Source organism: Oncorhynchus gorbuscha, unplaced genomic scaffold (assembly GCF_021184085.1).
Source record: "Oncorhynchus gorbuscha isolate QuinsamMale2020 ecotype Even-year unplaced genomic scaffold, OgorEven_v1.0 Un_scaffold_563, whole genome shotgun sequence".
Lineage (NCBI taxonomy): Eukaryota > Metazoa > Chordata > Actinopteri > Salmoniformes > Salmonidae > Oncorhynchus > Oncorhynchus gorbuscha.
This window is the reverse complement of record NW_025745394.1, coordinates 529,874-553,373: the sequence shown is the minus strand read 5'-3', so window position 1 is coordinate 553,373 and position 23,500 is coordinate 529,874. Positions and strand designations below refer to the sequence as shown.

Here is a 23,500-nt window from a genome sequence, read left to right as displayed (position 1 = left end):
ATGCATGTGACATGACAGTTCCATTAAAGGGGCAATCTGGGATTCATACAACAAATACAGTGGCAAGAAAAAGTATGTGAACCCTTCGGAATTATTTTCTGCAGAAATTGGTCATAAAATCAGATCTGATCTTCATCTAAATCACAAGAGACAAACACAGTCTGTGTCAGGATTCTCACTCCGGAGAGCCGGGTTCGTAACCGGGTCCTGACAGTCTGCTTAAACTAATAACATACAACTTATTGTATTTCTCTTGTCTATATTGAAGACATCATTTAAACATTCACAGTGTAGGTTGGAAAAAGTATGTGAACCCCTAGGTTAAGGACTTCTCCAAAAGCTCATTGGAGTCAGGAGTCAGCTAACCTGGAGTCCAATCAATGAGACGAGATTGGAGATGTTGGTTAGAGCTGCCTGCCCCATAAAAACCACTCACAAAAATATGAGTTTGCAATTCACAAGAAGCATTGCCTGATGTGAACCATGCCTTGAACAAAATAGATCTCAGAAGACCCAGGGTTAAGAATTGTTGACTTGCATAAAGCTGGAAAGGGTTACAAAAGTATCTCTAAAGGCCTTGATGTGCATCAGTCCACGGTATGACAAATTGTCTATAAATGGAGAAAGTTCATCACTGTTGATACTCTCCCTAGGAGTGGCCGTCGTGCAAAGATGACTGCAGGAGCACAGAGCAGAATGTTCAATGAGGTTAAGAAGAATCCTAGAGTGTCAGCTAAAGACAAAGAAATCTCTGGAACATTCTAACATCTATGTTGACGAGTCTACGAAACATAAAACACTAAACAAGAATGATGTTCATGGGAGGACGGATGAAGACACTGCTGTTCAAAAAAAACATTGCTGCACGTCTGAAGTTCGCAAAAGAGCATCTGGATGTTCCACAGCGCTACTGGCAAAATATTCTGTGGACAGATGAAACTACAGTTGTGTTGTTTGGAAGGAACACACAACACTGTGTGGAGAAAAGACGACAGCACACCAACACCAAAACCTCATCCCAGCTGTAAAGTCTGGTGGAGGGAGCATCATGGTTTGGAGCTGCTTTTCTGCCTCAGGGCCTGGACAGCTTGCTATCATCAAGTTTATCAAGACATTTTGCAGGAGAATGAAAGGCTGTCTGTCTGTCAATTGAAACTCAACAGAAGTTGGGTGATGCAACAGGACAACGACCCAAAACATAGAAGAAAATCAACAACAGAATGGCTTCAACAGAAGAAAATAGGCCTTCTGGAGAGGCCCAGTCAGAGTCCTGACCTTCTGGAGTGGCCCAGTCAGAGTCCTGACCTTCTGGAGAGGCCCAGTCAGAGTCCTGACCTCAACCCGATTGAGATGCTGTGGCATGACCTCAAGAGCGGTTCACACCAGACATCCCAAGAATATTGCTGAACTGAACCAGTTTTGTAAAGAGGAATGGTCCAAAATTCGTCCTGACTGTTATGCAGGTCTGATCTGCAACTACAGAAAATGTTTGGTTGAGGTTATTGCTGCCAAAGTAGGGTCAAGCAGTTATTAAAACCAAGGGTTCGCATACTTCTCCCACCCTGCACTGTGAATGTTTACACGGTGTGTTCAATAAGACTGTGTTTGTCTATTGTTGTGACTTAGATGAAGATCAGATCACATTTTATGACCAGTTTATGTAGAAGTCCAGGTAATTCCAAAAGACATTCATTTCTTGCCACTGTATCTGTACCAATCCCTTTAATGTCTCCTTACTGTTCACATTTTCCATGTATCATATGTCGTGGTTGTGTGTTTTGTATGAACTGCACAGTTCATAACGGCTTACTTCTTCTTGGCGATCCCTTTGTCGAGTGGAGCCTGTCGCGTTGACGGCCCACCTCTTTCCACTGAGTTGCCGCGGCGACAGCTCTGCTCTCCAGCCCCGGGGGAGGATGAATCTGATTGGGCCGTTTCACAGACCACCTGAAAACCCTGCAGACAGAGCAAATAAGAGTCTGTCAGTCAAGAGGCTTCTAGTCTCTTCTAATCAGATGCTACGCACAAGCGCGCACACACACACGCACACACACACACACACACACACACACACACACACACACACACACACACACACACACACACACACACACACACACACACACACACACACACACACACACACACACACACACACACACACACACACAGATCATACCAGCAAGGGACATTTTTTTTAACCTTTATTTAACTAGGCAAGTCAGTTAAGAATAAATTATTATTTACAATGACAGCCTACCCCGGCCAAACCCGGACAACGCTGAGCCAATTGTGCGCCGTCCTATGGGACTCCCAATCATGGCTGTGATACAGCCTGGATTCGAACCAGACACTGTAGTGACACACTGAGATGCAGTGCCTTAGACCTCTGCGCCACTCAGAGGTGATAACAATATTAGCAGAGGCCTTGGGGGGGGGGAGGGGCTGGAGGAGGGGTACAGCTGTCACACTGCTGCCTGAGATGAACACTCACCATGGGGCCTTGGTTTCTGGACCCACAGGGGCTACACTGGTTGTTCACCGGGGAGTTCCTCTTGGCTGTTGACAAAACAGGTGGTAGCTTACAGAGTAGAATCTAACAGAATAGAATCTAATAGAATAGAATCTAACAGAATAGAATCTAATAGAATAGAATCTAACAGAATAGAATCTAATAGAATAGAATAGAATGCACTCTTAGTAAAAAGGATTCCAAAAGGGTTCTTTGGCTGTCCCCATAAGAGGTCCTTTTGAAGAACCCTTTTCAGTTCCAGGAACCCTCTATGGAAAGGGCAGAAGATCCCTTTTAGGGTCTAGACTCTATGTAGAATAGACTAAAATATCACTTTTGTTACTATGGTATTTGGTTTGGATATTACTAATGTCTCATGTAAAACAGCAGAGTAGAACTCATATGATTCCATAGAGTCAGTACTACATGCTTTCTTTGGTGTCCTCTGGGTGTCTCACCTGTCACAATGTTCCTCACAGGCTTGATGAGGGCAGAGAAGGCGGGGACGTCAGGTTGCCGGTGCTCCCACATTGGCTGCCATATGATGAGACCACTGGCCAATCGGAAAGTCAGATCAGACTCCTAGACAACACAGCGAAAAAGTTTACATACACACACACAGACAAACACCAAAGCATTCCCAGAGCCATGAAACACAACCGCAGCACCTATCCACACAGATCAATAGGCGGTAGTCCAGCAGGAAGGATGAATCAGAGGTACCTTGATGCGGTGAATGAGGGGAGCAAAGAGGAAGACAAACAGCTCCACAGTGGCCATGCTCTTGTGGAAGAGCTTGGTGCGGGCGTGCTCATCCTCCTCCAGGGACCCGCTACAGCGTGGCGCTCCTGACCCAGAACCGGTGCCTGATCCTGGGCCACCTTGGCCACCTCTGGCTGGCGGGGAACCTTGGTTCCCAATCCCCATTGGCTGGAGGAAGGCTGAGCTGCTGCTGCCTCCCGACCATCCGTGGCCCAGGCTGGGCTCCTGGTTGCACTCCTGGGCCGCCTCCAGTAGCATCCAGTGAAGGGTATGGAGCAGCTTGGTCTCCGCCACGCCCAGCTTGTCCTGGTGACCTGGGGTTAGAGGGGGGTTAGGGGTGAGGGGTCAGAGCAGGGGTGTCAAACATATGGCCTGTTCAATGCGGCCCACTGGTGGTTTGATCACAGAGGCCCTAAACCCAGAGGCCCAACATTGCAATACTTCCGGGAATGCTTTGTGGAGCACAGAATCCGCTTAATTACTTAATAAAACCAAATCGAAACCGTGTAGAAATTATAATGGTCCGACATTTATAGTCTCTTCACTCTGTCCAGCTTGATAACAGTCATTTACAGTCTCTTTACTCTGTCCAGGTTGAGAACAGTCATTTACAGTCTCTTCACTCTGTCCAGGTTGAGAACAGTCATCTATAGTCTCTTCACTCTGTCCAGCTTGATAACAGTCATTTACAGTCTCTTCACTCTGTCCAGCTTGATAACAGTCATTTACAGTCTCTTCACTCTGTCCAGCTTGATAACAGTCATCTATAGTCTCTTCACTCTGTCCAGCCTGATAACAGTCATCTATAGTCTCTTCACTCTGTCCAGCTTGATAACAGTCATCTATAGTCTCTTCACTCTGTCCAGCTTGATAACAGTCATCTATAGTCTCTTCACTCTGTCCAGCTTGATAACAGTCATCTATAGTCTCTTCACTCTGTCCAGCTTGATAACAGTCATCTATCTCTCTTCACTCTGTCCAGCTTGATAACAGTCATCTATAGTCTCTTCACTCTGTCCAGCTTGATAACAGTCATCTATAGTCTCTTCACTCTGTCCAGCTTGATAACAGTCATCTATAGTCTCTTCACTCTGTCCAGCTTGATAACAGTCATCTATAGTCTCTTCACTCTGTCCAGCTTGATAACAGTCATCTATAGTCTCTTCACTCTGTCCAGCTTGATAACAGTCATCTATAGTCTCTTCACTCTGTCCAGCTTGATAACAGTCATCTATAGTCTCTTCACTCTGTCCAGCTTGATAACAGTCATCTATAGTCTCTTCTCTGTCAGCTTGATAACAGTCATCTATAGTCTCTTCAGCCAGCCTGATAACAGTCATCTATAGTCTCTTCACTCTGTCCAGCTTGATAACAGTCATCTATAGTCTCTTCACTCTGTCCAGCCTGATAACAGTCATCTATAGTCTCTTCACTCTGTCCAGCTTGATAACAGTCATCTATAGTCTCTTCACTCTGTCCAGCTTGATAACAGTCATCTATAGTCTCTTCACTCTGTCCAGCTTGATAACAGTCATCTATAGTCTCTTCACTCTGTCCAGCTTGATAACAGTCATCTATAGTCTCTTCACTCTGTCCAGCTTGATAACAGTCATCTATAGTCTCTTCACTCTGTCCAGCTTGATAACAGTCATCTATAGTCTCTTCACTCTGTCCAGCTTGATAACAGTCATCTATAGTCTCTTCACTCTGTCCAGCTTGATAACAGTCATCTATAGTCTCTTCACTCTGTCCAGCTTGATAACAGTCATCTATAGTCTCTTCACTCTGTCCAGCTTGATAACAGTCATCTATAGTCTCTTCACTCTGTCCAGCTTGATAACAGTCATCTATAGTCTCTTCACTCTGTCCAGCTTGATAACAGTCATCTATAGTCTCTTCACTCTGTCCAGCTTGATAACAGTCATCTATAGTCTCTTCACTCTGTCCAGCTTGATAACAGTCATCTATAGTCTCTTCACTCTGTCCAGCTTGATAACAGTCATCTATAGTCTCTTCACTCTGTCCAGCTTGATAACAGTCATCTATAGTCTCTTCACTCTGTCCAGCTTGATAACAGTCATCTATAGTCTCTTCTGTCCAGCTTGATGTCATCTAGTCTCTTCACTCTGTCCAGCTTGATAACAGTCATCTATAGTCTCTTCACTCTGTCCAGCTTGATAACAGTCATCTATAGTCTCTTCACTCTATCCAGCTTGATAACAGTTATCGATACGAAAGCTAGACAGTTAGGGAGCATCGAAATTTCAAAAAGTAATGGATAGAGGACAAATTCTGGCCATTAAGTGTGGCCAGCGGGGCAAAATAAGTTTGACACCCCTGGGTCAGAGATTAGTGTTTGATTGGTGTGATGGGATGCATGGGTGTGTGTGGTGGGAGGGGGGGTGTATTACTGTATTCATGTCTGTGTGTGTATGTCTGAGTGTGTGTGAATTTCTGTTTTCATGTCTGTATTACTATATGCATGTCTGTGTGTGAATTACTGTATGCAAGTCTGTGTATGCATGTCTGAGTGTGTGTGTATTACTGTATTCATGTCTGTATTACTGTATTTGTGTCTGTATTACTGTATGCATGTCTGTATTACTGTATGCGTGTCTGTATTACTGTATGTGTGTCTGTATTACTGTATGTGTGTCTGTATTACTGTATGTGTGTCTTTATTACTGTATGCGTGTCTGTATTACTGTATGTGTGTCTGTATTACTGTATGTGTGTCTGTATTACTGTATGCGTGTCTGTATTACTGTATGTGTGTCTGTATTACTGTATGTCTCTTCACTCTGTCCAGCTTGATAACAGTCATTTATAGTCTCTTCACTCTGTCCAGCCTGATAACAGTCATCTATAGTCTCTTCACTCTGTCCAGCTTGATAACAGTCATCTATAGTCTCTTCACTCTGTCCAGCTTGATAACAGTCATCTATAGTCTCTTCACTCTGTCCAGCTTGATAAAGGTCATCTATAGTCTCTTCACTCTGTCCAGCTTGATAACAGTCATCTATAGTCTCTTCACTCTGTCCAGCTTGATAACAGTCATCTATAGTCTCTTCACTCTGTCCAGCTTGATAACAGTCATCTATAGTCTCTTCACTCTGTCCAGCTTGATAACAGTCATCTATAGTCTCTTCACTCTGTCCAGCTTGATAACAGTCATCTATAGTCTCTTCACTCTGTCCAGCTTGATAACAGTCATCTATAGTCTCTTCACTCTGTCCAGCTTGATAACAGTCATCTATAGTCTCTTCACTCTGTCCAGCTTGATAACAGTCATCTATAGTCTCTTCACTCTGTCCAGCTTGATAACAGTCATCTATAGTCTCTTCACTCTGTCCAGCTTGATAACAGTCATCTATAGTCTCTTCACTCTGTCCAGCTTGATAACAGTCATCTATAGTCTCTTCACTCTGTCCAGCTTGATAACAGTCATCTATAGTCTCTTCACTCTGTCCAGCTTGATAACAGTCATCTATAGTCTCTTCACTCTGTCCAGCTTGATAACAGTCATCTATAGTCTCTTCACTCTGTCCAGCTTGATAACAGTCATCTATAGTCTCTTCACTCTGTCCAGCTTGATAACAGTCATCTATAGTCTCTTCACTCTGTCCAGCTTGATAACAGTCATCTATAGTCTCTTCACTCTATCCAGCTTGATAACAGTTATCGATACGAAAGCTAGACAGTTAGGGAGCATCGAAATTTCAAAGAGTAATGGAGTAACTGTATGCATGTCTGTATTACTGTATGCGTGTCTGTATTACTGTATGTGTGTCTGTATTACTGTATGTGTGTCTGTATTACTGTATGCGTGTCTGTATTACTGTATGTGTGTCTGTATTACTGTATGCGTGTCTGTATTACTGTATGAGTGTCTGTATTACTGTATGTGTGTCTTTATTACTGTATGTGTGTCTGTATTACTGTATGTGTGTCTGTATTACTGTATGTGTGTCTGTATTACTGTATGCGTGTCTGTATTACTGTATGTGTGTCTGTATTACTGTATGTTAGTCTGTATTACTGTATGTGTGTCTGTATTACTGTATTCCTGTCTGTATTACTGTATGTGTGTCTGTGTTACTGTATTCCTGTCTGTATTACTGTATTCCTGTATGTATTACTGTATGCGTGTCTGTATTACTGTATTCCTGTCTGTATTACTGTATTCCTGTATGTATTACTGTATGTGTTTCTGTATTACTGTATTCCTGTCTGTATTACTGTATTCCTGTATGTATTACTGTATGTGTGTCTGTATTACTGTATTCCTGTCTGTATTACTGTATGTGTGTCTATATTACTGTATTCCTGTCTGTATTACTGTATTCCTGTATGTATTACTGTATGTGTTTCTGTATTACTGTATTCCTGTCTGTATTACTGTATTCCTGTATGTATTACTGTATGTGTTTCTGTATTACTGTATTCCTGTCTGTATTACTGTATTCCTGTATGTATTACTGTATGAGTGTCTGTATTACTGTATGTGTGTCTTTATTACTGTATGTGTGTCTGTATTACTGTATGTGTGTCTGTATTACTGTATGTGTGTCTGTATTACTGTATGCGTGTCTGTATTACTGTATGTGTGTCTGTATTACTGTATGTTAGTCTGTATTACTGTATGTGTGTCTGTATTACTGTATTCCTGTCTGTATTACTGTATGTGTGTCTGTATTACTGTATTCCTGTCTGTATTACTGTATGCGTGTCTGTATTACTGTATTCCTGTCTGTATTACTGTATTCCTGTATGTATTACTGTATGTGTGTCTGTATTACTGTATTCCTGTCTGTATTACTGTATTCCTGTATGCATTACTGTATGTGTTTCCGTATTACTGTATTCCTGTCTGTATTACTGTATTCCTGTATGTATTACTGTATGTGTTTCTGTATTACTGTATTCCTGTCTGTATTACTGTATTCCTGTATGTATTACTGTATGCGTGTCTGTGTGCGTGCCTGTGCATGCATGCGTGTGTCTGCGTCCTAGTGTGTTTACCCAGCTTGTTCCTGTTAGAGAGCAGGATGGCGGTGCAGTGGAGCACGTGGGGCAGGGCGGCCTGGACCAGCTCCCAGCGAGAGATGCTCTGGATGGCCTCCGACAGCACCGGGGAGAGACCGTGGAGCTTGTTTTCCACCAGCACCCGCTCAAAGGACTAGGAGAGAGACACAGTGGCCCGTATTCATTAAATGTCTCAGAGTAGGAGTGCTGATCTGGGATCAGGTCCCCCTGTCCATGTAATCCTATTTGTTATTATGTAAAAGGTCAACCTGATCCTAGATCAGCACTCCTACTTGGAGATGCTTCATGAACATGGGCCAGTGATGTCTCTGAGCCAGAAACTGAAGGGCCATTGAGTGCCAGTGGATGTGGCCCATATGTGTCCTCAAGCAAAGTAATATGGCTTGGGGAAAGCAGCAAGCCTGAGTTATTGTCCAATTTACTATATGGTCAAACACTCAACGACGTGTTATTACAATGTATAGATTCATTATAAAGACGAGTTTGAACTAGCTACAATTCATAGTAATAACAGTTTAAACACACGGACAAGGTACAGAATAGAACAGATCAATCTCCAGTCCACTAAATGCATTCGCCGGTGCGGCGAGGCCGCGGGAGAAGCAGAGCGATGATTCATTCTAATCGTAACTATTCCATTAAGAAAATGGCTTACCACACAAGATGCCTCATATTGTTTCCCCAACTTCGGCCTCAGAAACGCGCTGCAATCATGAAAACATTGGAGCGTGTTTAATTTTCATTACATCATTGATTGAAAATAATATCATTAGCTACATAGGGTAAATTGAATAGGCTGTGACGCAAATGTTGGAGCTAGACCGCCAAAACGTCTTCGTGCAAGCGGCCAGTGGGATCATCCAAATGATCAAATCTGATCGCTTATACCGCTCATAGCCTAGCCCTACCTCTAGAAATAACAGTGAACATACTGTATACATGTCAGATGGCTCCAGCCGTAGGTTACAGCGGATGCATGATAAGGCATAAGGGATCACCTTCACCTTATCCCATGTCTACAGGTGTGACATTTTAGCCTGCCCCCCTCCTCCTCTAGAACGAGAACTAGCTGTTTTTCTCGGGGTTTTTTCTTTTCATTTTGTTGTATGTATGGATGTATTGAATAGGCTACAATAGCCTAACCAAATGAACTGACGCATAGCCTGATATGACAACCCAGTCAACGGGTGTATAATGAGTAAAATGATTGACACTCACATAAAAACCTTCTATACAGATGTAACACATCTTTTCATTTACAACCTAAGGGAGCGAGTTCACTTGGTTGACATATAATCTCACCCCCGTATATTCTGAGCAGCGGCAAACACCTGTTATCGATGACTGTCACGACACTAACCTGGTCTGCCTCCACAAGAAGGTCTGGATCGGGAACGGTATACCCTTGCCGCACTCCGTGTCGGTCTCATCCAGGCTTTTCCGCTTCACCATCTTGTCGACTTGTCACGGTCCAGACGTAGCTGGGTCTGGTCGTCCCAGGTGGATGTGATGCCTCACGACATAATTCCGTTCGGCTTGTGTAAAATGGCTGCAAATGTCGGCGGTGGTAGAGGTAACAGAGGGAGATATATATGGTTTCAGCACCTCCTTCGGAGCAGCGGCAGCGGGGAACGGCAGAGTGATCTATCACACGGCGGCGGGGGGGGGGGGGGGGGGCTGTTAAAACGCAGTACGACTACTAGGAAGTAAGAACAGATGCCTTCCTTACCAACATAAGTATGACCGGGTCGGCTACTGGGAACAGTAGGCTAAACGACGAGAGAAAACACCGATATAAGAGCAGAATCGGTTTACACACAACATGCGGCACATTCAGACTGGAGTATTTCTCCACACATATTTCATCTATCTCCATATGAATAACATATGAATAACAACAGGTTGTTTAATTACCTTGAAATAAAACCCCTGTCTTGATCACATTAACATGTCATGATATGACACGTCACTAAAGGGGAATAAAATAACCCACAAATACCTTCTAGTGATATTCACACAATTACGATTATTGGTCGGCTGTACAGCTATTAAACGTGTTATCTAAAAAAAACACATGACAGTGTTCTATTCTGATGAGCACAACCTTTTGGCCCAACAACATCTGTTGTTCAGATGGGCCCAAATACATCCGTTGCATGCAGTTAGGCTTCCCAAATTACATTACCTAAAATGACTCCATGAATTACCCTTCACATAATCTCTTCCCTGTCGCTCTCTCTCTGTCATTCTGTCATTCTCTCTGTCACATTCTCTCTGTGACTAGGGGGGGCATTCTAGTTTCTTTATTTCTATGTTTCTATGTTTTCTATGTGGGTAGTTATCTTTGTTGGTGGCACTATAGCCAAAGTCGTTTCTTGTTTTGTTGGCGACATTTACATAAATAAAGGAAAATGTACGCTCACCACACTACACCTTGGTCGGTCAATTCCACCATGACGCCCGTGACACTCAGTAGCATGCAATCTAGCACTCACAGTCCCAATAACGTAATGCAGACACATTTATGACATTTTTAAAACAGCTCATTATATTTGGGAAGACCCAGAAAATGTTTCAAACGAATGTATTTAGTTCATTTTATTATTTTATTCCTGTTATTATTATGTAGGAGTGTTTTGTCAACAGCATTGTTTCAAACATTGTAAAGTGTGCACATCTACATGGTCTCTTTAAATACACTTAAAACAGGCAAAGTGTTGTGGGAGGGGGAGGAAGAGGGAAGAAGGGGCTTGAGAAAAACACTGAAGGGTAACCAACATCTGGAAATTGGGGGTGGGAGGGAGGGAATCACAAATGGTGACAGATAAAAGTAAGCTAGAACATTTTTATCAAACACGTACAAGTTGAGAATGACTTCCTTTTCCTTCCACTACGTCCCTTCATGACTTGAACCTTCTTTCCTCAGAAAGTCCCGTCCGTACGATCCGACTGGGACATTTTCACAGTGTACAACCATAGCTGCTATTTTTCATGGAATGTTTATTTAAATATAAAGCTGCAGACACGTTCTGCGTAGTTCCACAAGCGACTGCAGGCCCTTAGCTCATTCAAGGTCCATGTTCTGGCTACTCTAAACGTAAGAGAAAGGCTTATTGGAAGCAAACGTATTAGTCTAAGGCTGGTACAAAGCAGTTATAGACTGTGTTCACTGACTAGACACAGTATAGTCCCTAGCTACAGTGTTCACTCTCTAGATCTTTTATGTCTATAACTCGGTGCTATTAGGTCACTCACTGGCTTTTGTCACATCAGCATAACAGCGACTGTTTGGTGGAAATCACAGAGCTACTGTATGTAAAATGAATGCTCACATCACTGAAGCAGAAAAGCAGCCTGATGGCTCGTGGAAGAGGTCTATTGGAAAGCGAGGGTTCATAGCATTGTAACTTGACATGACAGCATGTGCCAAGCTCGTTCAGCCACCGTGACATCAACACTACCATTTGCACTATTAATAAGATAAAATAAACTCAACAAAATCACATTTTGTCCAATAATTCAGAAAATGACATCATGAAGTCATATAGTCACATGACTAAAACAAAACCAAGTCTAATAGTAAACATCCCATTTTCTGCCAATGAATTGAAACAAGCTTGTCTGAACAGCCATTTCTTACCGTTACAGTTGTAACGTTTTGCATTGTATTGATTTGTGTTGTGTTGTAGATGAATTGTTGTTCACAAACGTAACAGCCTCCTGTCTACGAGACACATACAGGACCTGGGATACTGGATCAGATACATTGCATGGTCAAAAGTATGTGGACAGCTGCTCATCAAACATCTCATTCCAAAATCATGGGCATTAACCTCTTTTTTTAAATGTTCACATAAAATGACATACCCAAATCTAGATTTGGTCCCCCCTTTGCCGCTATAACAGCCATCCATTCTTCTGAGAAAGGCTTTCCACTAGATGTTGGTACATTGCTGCGGGGGCTTTCTTCCATTCAGCCACGAGCATTAGTGAGGCCGGGCACTGATGTTGGGGGATTAGGCCTGGCTCGCAGTTGGCGTTCCAATTCATCCCAAAGGTGTTCGATGGGGTTGAAGTCAGGGCTCTGCGCAGACCAGTCAAGTTCTTCCACACCGATCTCAACAAACTATTTCTGTATGGACCTCGCTTTGTGCACAGGGGCATTTTCATGCTGAAATGGGAAAGGGACTTCCCCAAACTTTTGCCAAAAAGTTGGACACAGAATCGTCAAGAATGTCATTGTATGCTGTAGTGTTATGATTTCCCTTCACTGAAACTAAGGGGCCTAGCCCGAAACATGAAAAACAGCCCCAGACCATTATTCCTCCTCCACCAAACTTTACAGCTGGCACTATGCATTGGGGAAGGTAGCGTTCTCCTGGCATCTGCCAAACCCAGATACTCCCGTTGGACTGCCAGATGGTGAAACGTGATTCATCACTCCAGAGAACGTATTTCCACCGCTCCAGAGTCCAATGGCAGCGAGCTTTACACCACTCCAGCAGACTCTTGGCATTGTACATGGTGATTGTAGGCTTGTGTGCGGTTGCTCGGCCATGGAAACCCATTTCATGAAGCCCCAGATGAACAGTTCTTGTGCTGAAGTTGCTCCTAGAGAAAGTTTGGAACTCAGTAGTGTTGCAACCGAGGACCGACGATTTTTACACACTACGCTCTTCAGCACTTGGTGGTCCCGTTCTGTGCGCTTGTGTGGTCTACCACTTCGCGGCTAAGACGTTGTTGCTCCTAGACGTTTCCACTTTACAATAACAGCGCTTACAATTGCCCGGGGCAGGTCTGGCAGACAAACTGACTTGTTGGAAAGGTGGCATCCTATGACGGTGCCATGTTATAAGCCACTGAGCTCTTCAGTAAGGCCATTCTACTGCCAATGTTTGTCTATGGAGATTGCATGGCTGTGTGCTCAATTTTATACACCTGTCAGCAACGGGTGTGGCTGAAATAGCCGAATCCACTAACTTGAAGGGGTGTCCACATACTTTTGTATATATAGTGTATGTTGGGAATGAAACCAGGCTGGACCGCTTAATATCCTAGGCCAAATGGAATGTCTTTGAGATCATTGCCACACAATAAGAATCACTGTAAAGTCTTAGATAACCGATAATACCCTATCAACACTATCCCTGTACCTGTTTCAATGCCTTAGCTAGCTAGCACACTGGCCATCTACAGTAATGTCCCAAAGAAAGTTCAACATGTAATGAAAACAAGCCAAAAGAACAACACAACACACCCTAGCAGAGTCGAGCACATCCCTTAGAACAGAAAGAAGAAGAACAAACATCCTAGAGTCAGTCATTAAAATCCCCCTGGTGGTGGTAGTTTAAATAGCATGTTTTCCTATGGAGGAGCGAGAGTGGGAGTGGAATGATGGAAGATGGACTCTGATACTCTGATCACAGTCATCTGGTTTCTTATCTTGGGGGACGACGGCGAAGGGTTGTTGCAGTGGAGGGCTGACGGAGAAATGTTGAAGGGGGATGTTAAGACGAGGAGGTTCAAGGGATCCAGGAGGTCCGAGGGGCGATGAAGGACCAGGAACCAGGGGGCGATGAAGGACCAGGAACCAGGGGGAGATGGAGGACCAGGAACCAGGGGGAGATGGAGGACCAGGAACCAGGGAGATGGAGGACCAGGAACCAGGGGGAGATGGAGGACCAGGAACCAGGGGGAGATGGAGGACCAGGAACCAGGGGGAGATGGAGGACCAGGAACCAGGGGGAGATGGAGGACCAGGAACCAGGTCGAGATGGAGGACCAGGAACCAGGGGGAGATGGAGGACAAGGAACCAGGGGCGATGGAGGACCAGGAACCAGGGGAGATGGAGGACCTGGAACCAGGGGGCGATGGAGGACCAGGAACCAGGGGGCGATGGAGGACCGGGAACCAGGGGGAGATGGAGGACCAGGAACCAGGGGGCGATGGAGGACCAGGAACCAGGGGGCGATGGAGGACCAGGAACCAGGGGGCGATGGAGAACCAGGAACCAGGAGGAGGCAGGAGGCTCATAAGCCTTGCTTGGCCAGGGCCATGGTGACATCCTGGGCCAGTGTGGACAGCTGGGGGCAGTCCAGGAGGTTGAGGCTGCCTGTGGATGACACGTTGCTGAGACGGTGGGGGGATGTACCCCCGGTGCCACCTGGGGACAGGGTGATAACGTCTGCCCCGTGGTCCACGCGAGCCTTGGCCGTGTCACGGAACGTCAGCTTGTGGCTCTCGATCTGAGAAAGAGACAGAGAGAGAGAGAGAGGGGGGGGTTAACCATGGCCCATGTTGGAATCAAACCCACAACCCTGCTGTTGCCAGCACCATGCTCTAAACCACTAAGCCATCTATGTAAACCTAGGTCGTGCCCATTAGGGCACGCAACTGAACATGTTTTAAAACGTTTCGCAATCGGAAACGAAAAGGAGGGTTTCTTATTGGAAAAGTCCAGGTAGTCCCTCCCTGTTTCAGTCCGTTTTCTTCTGTTTGGTGCCTAATGAACATGACCCTGTACTGTCCTTTTACTGTAGACTGTCTCACCATGATTTGTCCTCCCCCGGGGGTGTGACTGGCGTTGGCCAGTGAGCCCACTTTGGCCTCGGCCTTGTCCTTGAAGTCCAGCTTCACACTCTCAATACGCACGTTACCACCCCCTGTAGGAGATGTAGAGGGAAGGAGAGAGAATAGGAATAGAGGAGGAGAGAGGAGAGGAAGAGAACATGGGAGAGAGAAGAAGAGAAGAGAAGGAAGCAAGGAGAATAGAGGAGGAGAGAGGAGAGGAAGAGAGGAGAGAGGAGAAGAGAGAGGTGAAGAAGAGAGGAGAGAGGAGAAGAGAGGAGAGAGGAGAAGAAGAGAAGGAAGCGAGGAGAATAGAGGAGAGAGGAGAAGAAGAGAGGAGAGAGGAGAAGAGAGAGGAGAAGAAGAGAGGAGAGAGGAGAAGAAGAGAGGAGAAGAAGAGAGGAGAGAGGAGAAGAGAGAGGAGAAGAAGAGAAGAGAGAGGAGAAGAAGAGAGGAGAATAGAGGAGGAGAGAGGAGGAGGAGAAGAGAGAGGAGAAGAGAGAGGAGAGAGGAGAAGAAGAGAGGAGAGAGGAGAAGAAGAGAAGGAAGCGAGGAGAATAGAGGAGGAGAGAGGAGAAGAAGAGAGGAGAGAGGAGAAGAGAGAGGAGAGAGAAGAGAGGAGAATAGAGGAGAAGAAGAAGAAGAGAATAGAGGAGGAGAGAGGAGAAGAAGAGAGGAAGAGAGGAGAAGAGAGGAGGAGAGGAGGAGAAGAGGAGGAGGAGAGAGAGAAGAAGAGAGAGGGAGGAGAAGAAGAGAGGAGAAGAGGAGAGGAGAAGAGAGGAGAGAGAGAGAGAAGAGAGGAGGAGAGAGAGAAGGAGAAGAAGAGAGAAGAGAGAGAAGAGAGAGAAGAAGAGAGGAGAGAGAGAGAAGAAGAGAGAGAGAGAGAGAGAAGGAGAGGAGAGAGAAAGAGGAGAAGAGAGGGAGAAGAAGACAAGAAGAGAGAAGAAGAGAAGAGAGAGGAGAGAGAAGAAGAGAGGAGAGAGGAGAGGAGAAGAGGAGAGAGGAGAGAGAGAGAGAAGAAGAGAAGAAGAGAGGAGAGAGGAGAGAGTAGAAGAGAGGAGAGAGGAGAAGAGAGAGGAGAAGAAGAGAAGAAGAAAGGAGAGAGGAGATGAGTAGAAGAGAGGAGAGAGGAGAGGAGAAGAAAAGAAGAAGAGAGGAGAAGTAAAGGATATGAATGAATCAATACTCATATAAACAGAAGCAATAGTTGATCTGTGTAACTACACAGGACAAAATGACTGTAGGATTAATATTCCATTGCTAATTAAACTATAGTTAGTGACTTGTCTGAGGTAAAGCATAAACATGTAATATATGAAAGTGTAACTAGAAATGTATTGTTCTTATGCCCTGTTCATCCAAAAGCTTGGAATACTCTCTCTATCAAATAATCACTCAATATTAATGAATCAAATAAAAAAGTGCTGATTACCTGGTCGGTGACGGATGTTGGACATTGATCCACATTTGGAGGTGATGTGGCTCAGGTCTATCTTCTTGGTGGTAATGTGGACCTGCGAGAGGCGCATTCAGACACTGTCTTATACTGCACTGAGGGAAGGGACTGCCACATTTTAGATCTGTAGGGCTGTAGGACAATATCTTGAAATGATGCGGAATTTACCATCATTTACGGTATTCTAATTATCTTCAATGAAAAATCATTAATAAAAATGCATACATTTAAGGAAGAACAGAAAGTAGCACTCAACAGGTTAATGACATCATCAATCTGTGAAACAAACTGCCTGAAGAATAGCGATCACTACAAAACCACTGTAAACCACCTCACTCAATAGAGACAGTTGGTAGACATCACACAAGACATCACTGACATCACACAATATGACACTGACATCACACAAGACATCACTGACATCACACAATATGACACTGACATCACACAATATGACACTGACATCACACAATATGACACTGACATCACACAAGACATCACTGACATCACACAATATGACACTGACATCACACAAGACATCACTGACATCACACAATACGACACTGACATCACACAATATGACACTGACATCACACAAGACATCACTGACATCACACAATACGACACTGACATCACACAATATGACACTGACATCACACAATATGACACTGACATCACACAATATAACACTGACATCACACAAGACATCACTGACATCACACAATATGACACTGACATCACACAATATGACACTGACATCACACAATATGACACTGACATCACACAAGACATCACTGACATCACACAATATGACACTGACATCACACAATATGACACTGACATCACACAAGACATCACTGACATCACACAATACGACACTGACATCACACAATATGACACTGACATCACACAAGACATCACTGACATCACACAATACGACACTGACATCACACAATATGACACTGACATCACACAAGACATCACTGACATCACACAATATAACACTGACATCACACAAGACATCACTGACATCACACAATATGACACTGACATCACACAATATGACACTGACATCACACAAGACATCACTGACATCACACAATACGACACTGACATCACACAAGACATCACTGACATCACACAAGACATCACTGACATCACACAAGACATCACTGACATCACACAATATGACACTGACATCACACAAGACATCACTGACATCACACAATATGACACTGACATCACACAATCAACTGAAACCAGTCAATCTACCACAATAAACCAATCAATATAGAACATCAAAGCAGACACTAACACAACAACAAGCACTAAACACACTGGCCGTGTTCCAGACAATCTGCAAAGCAGTCAGAAGCATATTTCACTACGCCTGGGTAGATGTCAGCTTTGCAGACCTTCTGGAATGGGGCTATTGATTACATCACAGAGAACACCCGTGCTAAGTGACGAGTCAGAGAACAGGTGTTTTAATGGATCTTCAGTGTTTATTTTGATTCAGTCCATGATGCTAGATGAACAATAGGTGGGTGGGCCAGGTGTCTTTTGAGTGACGTCTCTGTCTGGTGTGACAGGATACATACAGGTGAAACTCTATGGTAAATGACTATGTTAAAAGACTATTTAAAGGACTATGTTAAAATACTATTTTAGGATAGTTTTTGATGACCCTGTATGCACAGACAGGGTACTGTACTGAAAACCACTATGAGGTTAGGTAGCTGTGCTTTGTGCCAAGACTAAACTGAAAACTGAGTAAGGAATATGATTAAAAAGCCAAATCAAATGTATTTATTAATCAAGACGCAAAGCAAAACAATAGAAAACACTGTCACAGTGATACCACGATTCACTATCCTCCATGCCTGTTGGTTAGTGAGTGAGAGGTTGGTTAGAGCAGGTAGACACACTGTGTTGAGACACTCACGTTTCCCCCGGTGGGCGCGTACTGGATTTTGTCCAGGGAGCCACACTTAGATTGGACATGGCTAAAGTCCAGTTTAACACTTGGAATGAAGACCTGAGGACGACAGCATCCATACTCTGTAACACTCATTCATTCTCTGTTTATTACAATTAGTTTGTTCTGTGGTTTATTCACTAGCTCGCAAGCCCATTCAGTCAGTTATTCATTCACCCATTCATCCATCCATCCATACATACATACACACATTAATTAATCCATCCATCAATTCATGAATTTGTTCATTAACCCATCAATTAATTAATTAATTAACCCATCCAGCCATTAATTAAACCATTCATCCATCAATTCATTCCTTCATTCATTCTACAATGGCATAGTTGGAGGACATAGTAGGAGGAGATAGTAGGAGGAGATAGTTGGAGGACATAGTTGGAGGACATAGTTGGAGGACATAATTGGAGGACATAGTAGCAGGACATAGTAGGAGGACATAGTTGGAGGACATAGTAGCAGGACATAGTTGGAGGACATAGTTGGAGGACATAGTAGCAGGACATAGTAGGAGGACATAGTTGGAGGACATAGTAGCAGGACATAGTAGCAGGACATAGTTGGAGGAGATAGTAGCAGGACATAGTAGGAGGACATAGTTGGAGGACATAGTAGCAGGACATAGTTGGAGGACATAGTTGGAGGAGATAGTAGCAGGACATAGTTGGAGGAAATAGTAGCAGGACATAGTTGGAGGACATAGTTGGAGGAGATAGTGGCAGGACATAGTTGGAGGAGATAGTAGCAGGACATAGTTGGAGGACCCAGATATAATATAATAGTAATGTGGGACATCAAAACTTTCAGTTACTGGCCCAACGCTCTTAACCGCTAGGCTATCTGCCTGCCCGGTACTCTTAACCGCTACGCTATCTGCCGCCCGGTACTCTTAACCGCTAGGCTATCTGCCGCCCGGTACTCTTGACCGCTAGGCTATCTGCCGCCCGGTACTCTTGACCGCTAGGCTATCTGCCTGCCCGGTACAAACTTAATAATAATAATATTAATAATATATGCCATTTAGCAGACGCTTTTATCCAAAGCGACTTACAGTCACCGCTAGGCTATCTGCTGCCCGGTACTCTTAACCTCTAGGCTATCTGCCGCCCGGTACTCTTAACCTCTAGGCTATCTGCCGCCCGGTACTCTTAACCGCTAGGCTATCTGCCGCCTGGGACTCTTAACCGCTAGCCTATCTGCCGCCCGGTACTCTTAACCGCTAGGCTATCTGCCGCCCGGGTACTCTTAACCGCTAAGCTATCTGCCGTCCGGTACTCTTAACCGCTAGGCTATCTGCCGCCCCGTACTCTTAACCGCTAGGCTATCTGCCGCCCGGTACTCCTAACCGCTAGGCTATCTGCCGCCTGGTACTCCTAACCGCTAGGCTATCTGCCGTCCGGTACTCTTAACCGCTAGGCTATCTGCCACCCGGTACACCTAACCGCTAGACCAGGGGTGTCAAAGTCAAATGGACGGAGGGCCAAATAAAAAATTTAGCTACAAGCCGAGGGCCGGACTGTTCGAATGTTCATTGAAAATTTTTTAAATGACGCATATAGTCTAGTGAACCTAATTGAACCTACTGAAAACCTAACAAATATATTCCAATATGATCAGATAAATAAAGCAATATTTTCTTATGGCTCTGTCAGTAATCTTTAATTTTCAACAGACACAAAAGACAAATTTCCTTTATATAAAAATCCCCATAACATGAACATTAAATGAAAGAAACCGGTATTCAAGGCACCATCAGTAGCCTATATTTTCTATTTTAGCAAAATGGGCTAAATTTACTTCAAAGAAAAAAACAATAATAGCAATTTTCTATCATCCACTCAACTGAAATATTTTTAAAATATAATTGGATTGAAATACAATAAAATAAAGTGCAAAAATCTATTAATCAAAAACAACACTTTGTTTAAGGAGAAGTAACATGCAGTGAAAACAAATATTAAACTTTAACTTTTAAACTTGATGAGTAAAAACTCTAAATATGTGATTGCACAGTAATGTTCACTTGTTTGAGGTTGAGGGTGATACTTGGTGGTGTCCCATCTTTTCCACAAGTTCATCAATGTTTTAAACTCTGAGACAAATCCTCAGAATTGAGTGGATTGTTCAGCAGTAAATTTCTGTGTGATGTTTTGTTCAAGTTCATCAAAGAAAACAGTTGTTCACAGGTATGTGCTGCCAAACATAGACAACGTTTGAGCAGCCTGGATGCTGCTGGGGCATTGTGTCGGGGAGGAAACGGGCGAACTCCGCAGCACCCACTGCCGCATATTTTGCCCTCAGTGCATCATTGCATTGAGGTCAATCAACTCCATTTGGAGGTTTGGTGGTGAGCTTTCCACGTCAACAGCAAATTGGTTACCGAGCAGTTCCAACCTGCTTTTTTGTGCTTCAAAGTCAGCAAATCGGCGTCGAAAGTCAGCGGCAAGCATACCTATTTTATCAGCCAACTGTGCGCTCGGGAACGCACTGGTAGAGAGCTTCTCTTTCATGGTCTGGCAGCTGGGAAAGTGGCTCAAATTTTCTTTCCGCATCTGCGTCTCCCACAGAGTCAGTTTGGTTTTAAATGCCTTCACTGTACTGTACATATCAGAGATGACACGATCCCGACCCTGCAGCTGCAAGTTCATTGCATTCAGATGACTCGTAATGTCACACAGAAAAGCCATTTCACACAGAAACATTTCGTCTCGGAGTTGTGTTGTGTCTTTCCCTTTGCTGTCCAAGAACAGACAAATCTCCTCACAAAGCTCGAAACATCTTTGAAGCACCTTTCCCTGGCTTAGCCATCGCACCTCTGTGTGATAAGGCAAATCACCATGCTCCGTTTCTAACTCCGTCAGAAATGCCTTGAACTGGCGGTGATTCAAACCTTTGGCTCTGATAAAGTTAACTGTGCGCGTGATGATGCTCATTACATGCTCCATTTTCAAGGCTTTACCGCACAACGCTTCCTGGTGTATGATACAATGATAAGCTGTCAGCTCACCTGTCACGTTTTCCTCTTGCATCTTTTCCCGTATCTTCGCCACCAGTCCGCTCCTGTGTCCACACATCGCAGGTGCTCCGTCGGTTGTCAAACCCACAGTTTTTCCCAAAGGCAGCTCCATCTCATTTACACATCTTGACACCTCTTCATACAAATCATGCCCCGTAGTTGTGCCATGCATAGGACGAAAGCCAAAAACTCCTCTGTCACGCTTAAATGGAGTCCACTCCGCGGATGAAAATTGACAACTGGGCAATGTCAGAAATGTCGGTGCTCTCATCCACAGCCAAGGAATATGCAATGAAATCTTTTCCCTTTTTCACAAGCTGCTCTTTTAGATTGATGGACAACTGGTCTACTCTCTCTAAATGGTGTTTCTGCTCAGACTCACATTTAAAAGAGTTTTTTTTCTGGGCAAACTTCGTCACAAACTTTAATCATGCAGTTTTTGATGAAATCCCCCTCCGTAAATGGCCGGGCTGATTTAGATCTCTTCTGCCAAAATAAAACTGGCCTTGACAGCAGCCTGGCCTTGTGATTTGGCTTTTTTGAACAGAGCCTGTCGAGATTTGAGGCCTCGTTTTAATTCCTCTGCCTTTTGTAGCCTTTGTTCCATGTCCATATTCTTGTTTTTGTCCGCGTGTTTCGTTTCATAATGTCGTCTCAGATTATACTCTTTCAGTACCGCCACACTTTCTCCACACAGAAGACACACAGGTTTTCCAGCTACCTCCGTGAACAAATACTCCGACTCCCACCTTGTTTGAAACCCCGGTTCTCAGTGTCCACCTTCCGTTTTGCCATTTTTGATGGGTATCTGAAAGTTAATTTTACTGTGATGCTGACAACTGCTGTGCCAATAAATATTGAAATGAAGCAGCCTACTGCTCGGTGCGTCACCGTTGCATTGTGGGAAATGTAGTATTGGTGCGTGTAAAAGATCTGCGGGCTGCCGGCTTGCTGCGGTCTGCGGGCCGGTTCTAATAACATATCAAGATCATCCCAGGGGCCGTAAAAAACCTTCTCGCGGGCCGGATGTGGCCCGCGGGCCTTGACTCTGACATATGTGCGCCAGACTATCTGCCGCCCCGTACTCCTAACCGCTAGGCTATCTGCCTCCCCGTACTCCTAACCGCTAGGCTATCTGCCGCCCCGTACTCCTAACCGCTAGGCTATCTGCCGCCCGGTACTCCTAACCGCTAGGCTATCTGCCGCCCGGTATTCCTATCCGCTAGGCTATCTGCCCCCCCGTACTCCTAACCGCTAGGCTATCTGCCGCCCGGTACTCCTAACCGCTAGGCTATCTGCCGCCCGGTACTCCTAACCGCTAGGCTATCTGCCGCCCGTACTCCTAACCGCTAGGCTATCTGCCGCCTGGTACTTGCATTGACATTAGTACGTACAGTATCTGTATATCGATATTTACATAGAATGATAACCATGTTGTTTATACATGACGGCTGGTCATGCAGTGCTTCCTGTAATCGTGTCCGTATGTCCATACGTTGCAAATAATTGCATTTACATCATGTACAGTATCTGTACGTTGATATTTATTTGGATTTATAATCATATCACTGAGTGTACAAAACATTAAGAACACCTGCTCTTTCCATGACATAGACTGACCAGGTGAAAGCTATGACCCCTTATTGATGTCACCAGTTAAATCCACTTCAATCAGTGTAGATGAAGGGGAGGAGACAGGTTAAAGAAGGATTTTTAAACCTTGAGACAATTGAGACATGGATTGTTTATGTGTGCAATTTAGAGGGTAAATGGACAAAACAAAATATATTAGAACAGGGTATTGTAGTATAGGTGCCAGGTGCACCGGTTTGTGTCAAGAACTGCAATGCTGCTAGGTTTTTCACGCTCAACAGTTTCCCGTGTGTATCAAGAATGGTCCACCACCCAAAGGACATCCAGCCAACTTGACACAACTGTGGGAAGGATTGGAGTCAACATGGGCCAGCATGTCTATATAACATTTTCGACACCTTGTAGAATCCATGCCCCGACGTCACATATACACTGAGAGAACAAAACATAAAGAACACCTTCCCAATATTGAGTTGAGGCCATTCCGAGGGCAGGTGCTCTTAAGGGTCATGCAGCGCATAAGGTCATCATTTCTGATTTTTTATTTTTTT

At 44.3% G+C, this 23,500-nt stretch overlaps 2 protein-coding genes across 17 annotated transcripts in view; both read right to left on the bottom strand.

Annotated features, from left to right (window-relative positions):
* Nucleotides 1-1,790: 1,790 nt before the first annotated feature.
* LOC124018682 (protein unc-80 homolog) lies at nucleotides 1,791-9,995 on the bottom strand. Its single transcript, XM_046334023.1, has 7 exons — nucleotides 9,681-9,995; nucleotides 8,976-9,024; nucleotides 8,297-8,453; nucleotides 3,236-3,588; nucleotides 2,971-3,094; nucleotides 2,495-2,559; nucleotides 1,791-1,956 (listed from the first exon to the last, which is right to left on the bottom strand). The coding sequence occupies exons 1-7, from the start codon at nucleotides 9,770-9,772 to the stop codon at nucleotides 1,807-1,809; spliced, it is 990 nt and encodes a 329-aa protein (XP_046189979.1). The 5' UTR covers nucleotides 9,773-9,995; the 3' UTR covers nucleotides 1,791-1,806.
* Nucleotides 9,996-14,349: 4,354 nt separating this feature from the next.
* Nucleotides 14,350-23,500, bottom strand: part of LOC124018689 (microtubule-associated protein 2-like) — a 106,462-nt gene continuing 97,311 nt past the window's right edge. For 15 of the 16 annotated variants that reach the window (XM_046334029.1, XM_046334031.1, XM_046334032.1 and 12 more), the window contains 4 exons: nucleotides 18,290-18,382; nucleotides 16,321-16,402; nucleotides 14,871-14,983; nucleotides 14,350-14,566 (listed from right to left, as the gene is read on the bottom strand). In XM_046334029.1, the coding sequence (XP_046189985.1) occupies nucleotides 14,351-14,566; nucleotides 14,871-14,983; nucleotides 16,321-16,402; nucleotides 18,290-18,382 (504 nt within the window). In that variant the 3' untranslated portion in view covers nucleotide 14,350. The remainder of the gene's footprint in view (nucleotides 14,567-14,870; nucleotides 14,984-16,320; nucleotides 16,403-18,289; nucleotides 18,383-23,500) is intronic. The other variant, XM_046334034.1, reaches the window with a different exon arrangement.

Excerpts from the sequence above, each read along its gene's own strand:
- LOC124018682 (XM_046334023.1), bottom strand. The coding sequence starts at position 9,772 with ATGGTGAAGCGGAAAAGCCTGGATGAGACCGACACGGAGTGCGGCAAG. Across the intron at positions 3,095-3,235 it reads CCCTCATTCACCGCATCAAG|GAGTCTGATCTGACTTTCCG; the intron begins GTACCTCTGATT and ends TGTGTTGTCTAG. Across the intron at positions 2,560-2,970 it reads TGTGAGGAACATTGTGACAG|CCAAGAGGAACTCCCCGGTG; the intron begins GTGAGACACCCA and ends TTTTGTCAACAG.